The sequence below is a fragment of the Penaeus japonicus genome, unplaced genomic scaffold (genome assembly GCF_977035675.1).
Source record: "Penaeus japonicus unplaced genomic scaffold, GWHDUDI00000001_assembly GWHDUDI00000030, whole genome shotgun sequence".
In the NCBI taxonomy this organism is placed as follows: domain Eukaryota; kingdom Metazoa; phylum Arthropoda; class Malacostraca; order Decapoda; family Penaeidae; genus Penaeus; species Penaeus japonicus.
Window position 1 is genome coordinate 8520412 of NW_028234432.1, and position 2500 is coordinate 8522911.

General features: G+C 26.0%; 1 protein-coding gene across 2 annotated transcripts in view; it reads right to left on the reverse strand.

Annotated features, from left to right (window-relative positions):
- Window positions 1–2500, reverse strand: part of LOC122244645 (carbohydrate sulfotransferase 5) — a 14685-nt gene that overhangs the window by 5093 nt on the left and 7092 nt on the right. For both annotated transcript variants that reach the window (XM_086554968.1, XM_086554966.1), the window contains exon 3: window positions 625–880. In XM_086554968.1, coding sequence (XP_086411094.1) covers window positions 625–880 — 256 coding nt within the window. The remainder of the gene's footprint in view (window positions 1–624; window positions 881–2500) is intronic.

Below are 2500 nucleotides of genomic sequence, written 5' to 3' on the forward strand. Positions count from 1 at the left end.
TATATATATTATAAAATATATATATATATATAATATATATAATTAGTATATAATATTGATAGTATGACTTGATCGATTCGCTATATGTATGATATATATATTTATATATATATATAATATAGAGATTTATATCTAGATAAAGATATAATTTATGTATATTTATTATAATATATATATATAGAGTATATATATATATATATATAGATAGATCTATATATATATACTTGATCGCTTGAAGTTACTATTAGCTACAAGAAATAATGGATAATAAGTTATTGTTTACCTTAAAATATTTAACGTTTTCTATAATCATTTAACGTTTTCTCTTTTCATTATAAAAGGATAAACTTAGATAAATTATAAAATGAGACCGACATTTAAGTGCGCGCGCCCTCGTGCGTGTGTCTGTATCTATTTGTGTGTGTGTGTGTGTGTGTGTGTGTGTGTGCATGTGTGTGTGTGTGTTTGTGTGTGTGTGTGTTCTCTGAATTCGAAATGGACAGTAAAACTTATTAAAATACGCTACAAAGCATCAAGTACTCCTAAACAACCAAAACCTTAAAATGAAAAAAAGTAAAAGGAAAAGAAAAAAAAAAATCTTGAAATGTCGGGTAAAAACCTCACTTTTGGAAGTACATAAGCGGCTCGAAGAAATAAAGTGTGTTGGGCATTTGCGCCAAAAGTTCCCCTAATAAAGAAGACCCACTCCTCCCCACAGAACTAAGGAGAAGGATTTTAAGTCCTTTCGTAGGAGCTCCAGCAGATTCCTCGTCCGCCGATCTTGAGAAAAGGCCGAAAATTCCGCTAGAAGGATTTGTTTCTCCCCTAAGATCAAGAGAAATGTTGTTTTTTCCCCTAGATTCGTCGACTGACCGGGTATCTGTGGGGGAGAAATATCCCTAGATTTAGATGACACGATTATTATATAATTAGAATTAGTATTGCGATGATAATTATGTTAAAGATGTCATCATATTATCATCATCATAATAATCATTTGATATCAACAATAGTAGTAGTCACTATACATATCACATCATATGTGTTATATCATCATCACCTTCATCATTATCATCCATCACATTGCCATAAATATCATCAAATTTCTCATCTTTATATCCATTGTTATTGTTATTAATCCTTATAGCACTACTATCATTATTACTTAAATTATCATTGTCTTAATTGCCAATAATGATGATGATTACGTTTATTATGATAATTATCTTTTAACGTCGTCATCATCATTATTGATACTATTATCATTATCATTATTTTTATTATCTTTATCATCATCATCCTCATTGTCATTGCTATTGCTGTTATATTACTCATTATTTCCATTACTATTATCGTTATTGCTATCATCATGATTATTAACATCGTTATCATTATCATTATTGTTATCATCATCTTTATTATTATTATTATGATTATCATTATCATCATTATTATCATTACCATTACCTTTATCACTATTGTCTTTATATAATCACCACTATCACTATCATCAACGTTATTGTTACTAACATCATCATCATCATCATAGTCCCCATCACCACCACCACCATCACCACCATCACCAACATTATCATCACCGCGTCAAGTACATACTTTCCACAAAAAAAGATATATGGATTTATGGTAATCAGTTTTAAACCCGGAACGTGTTATTTTTTCATGATTGAAAATGACCGAGAGATTATGAAAACGTGATATTGATAAGACATTGATAAAGATGGTAATGATGATGCTGATGAAATTAGTAATGGTATTGATAGCAATATTGATGAGGAGGAGGATAATGACGATAATGATAATAATGATGATAATAATGATAGTAATGATGGTAATAATAATAATAACAACAATAGTAATGATAATACTAACAATAATAATGATAATAAATATGAAATACAGGAGAAGAAATACAGAGAGAGAGCCCGATAAACAAAGAAAAGAACAAAACCAGTTCAAATTCCAAAGTTCTAAGTAACTGTAAATCCTATTTTAGTAAGACACACATACATACATGCTTATATGTGTATATATATATATATATTTATAATATAATATATATATATATATATATATAAATTTATATATATATATATAGGGTATATATATATATTAATATATATATATATTATATATATTTGATATATATATATATATAATAGTAGTATATATATCGATAATATAGAATATAGATAGGATAGATATATATATAGATATAATATAGATATATCTAATATATAATACTATATATTATATATATATATATAAGATATATATATATAAGTATATAGGCAGTATATATATATATATATATATAGGCCGTAATATAATATATATATATATATAGATATAGTATATATATATGTATCTAGCTATCTATCTATAGATAGATATAAAAGATAAATAAGATAGATATATATATATCTAATATAATGTGTGTTTTTGTGGTTGTGTGTTTGTGTTGTGTGTGTTTTTATACATT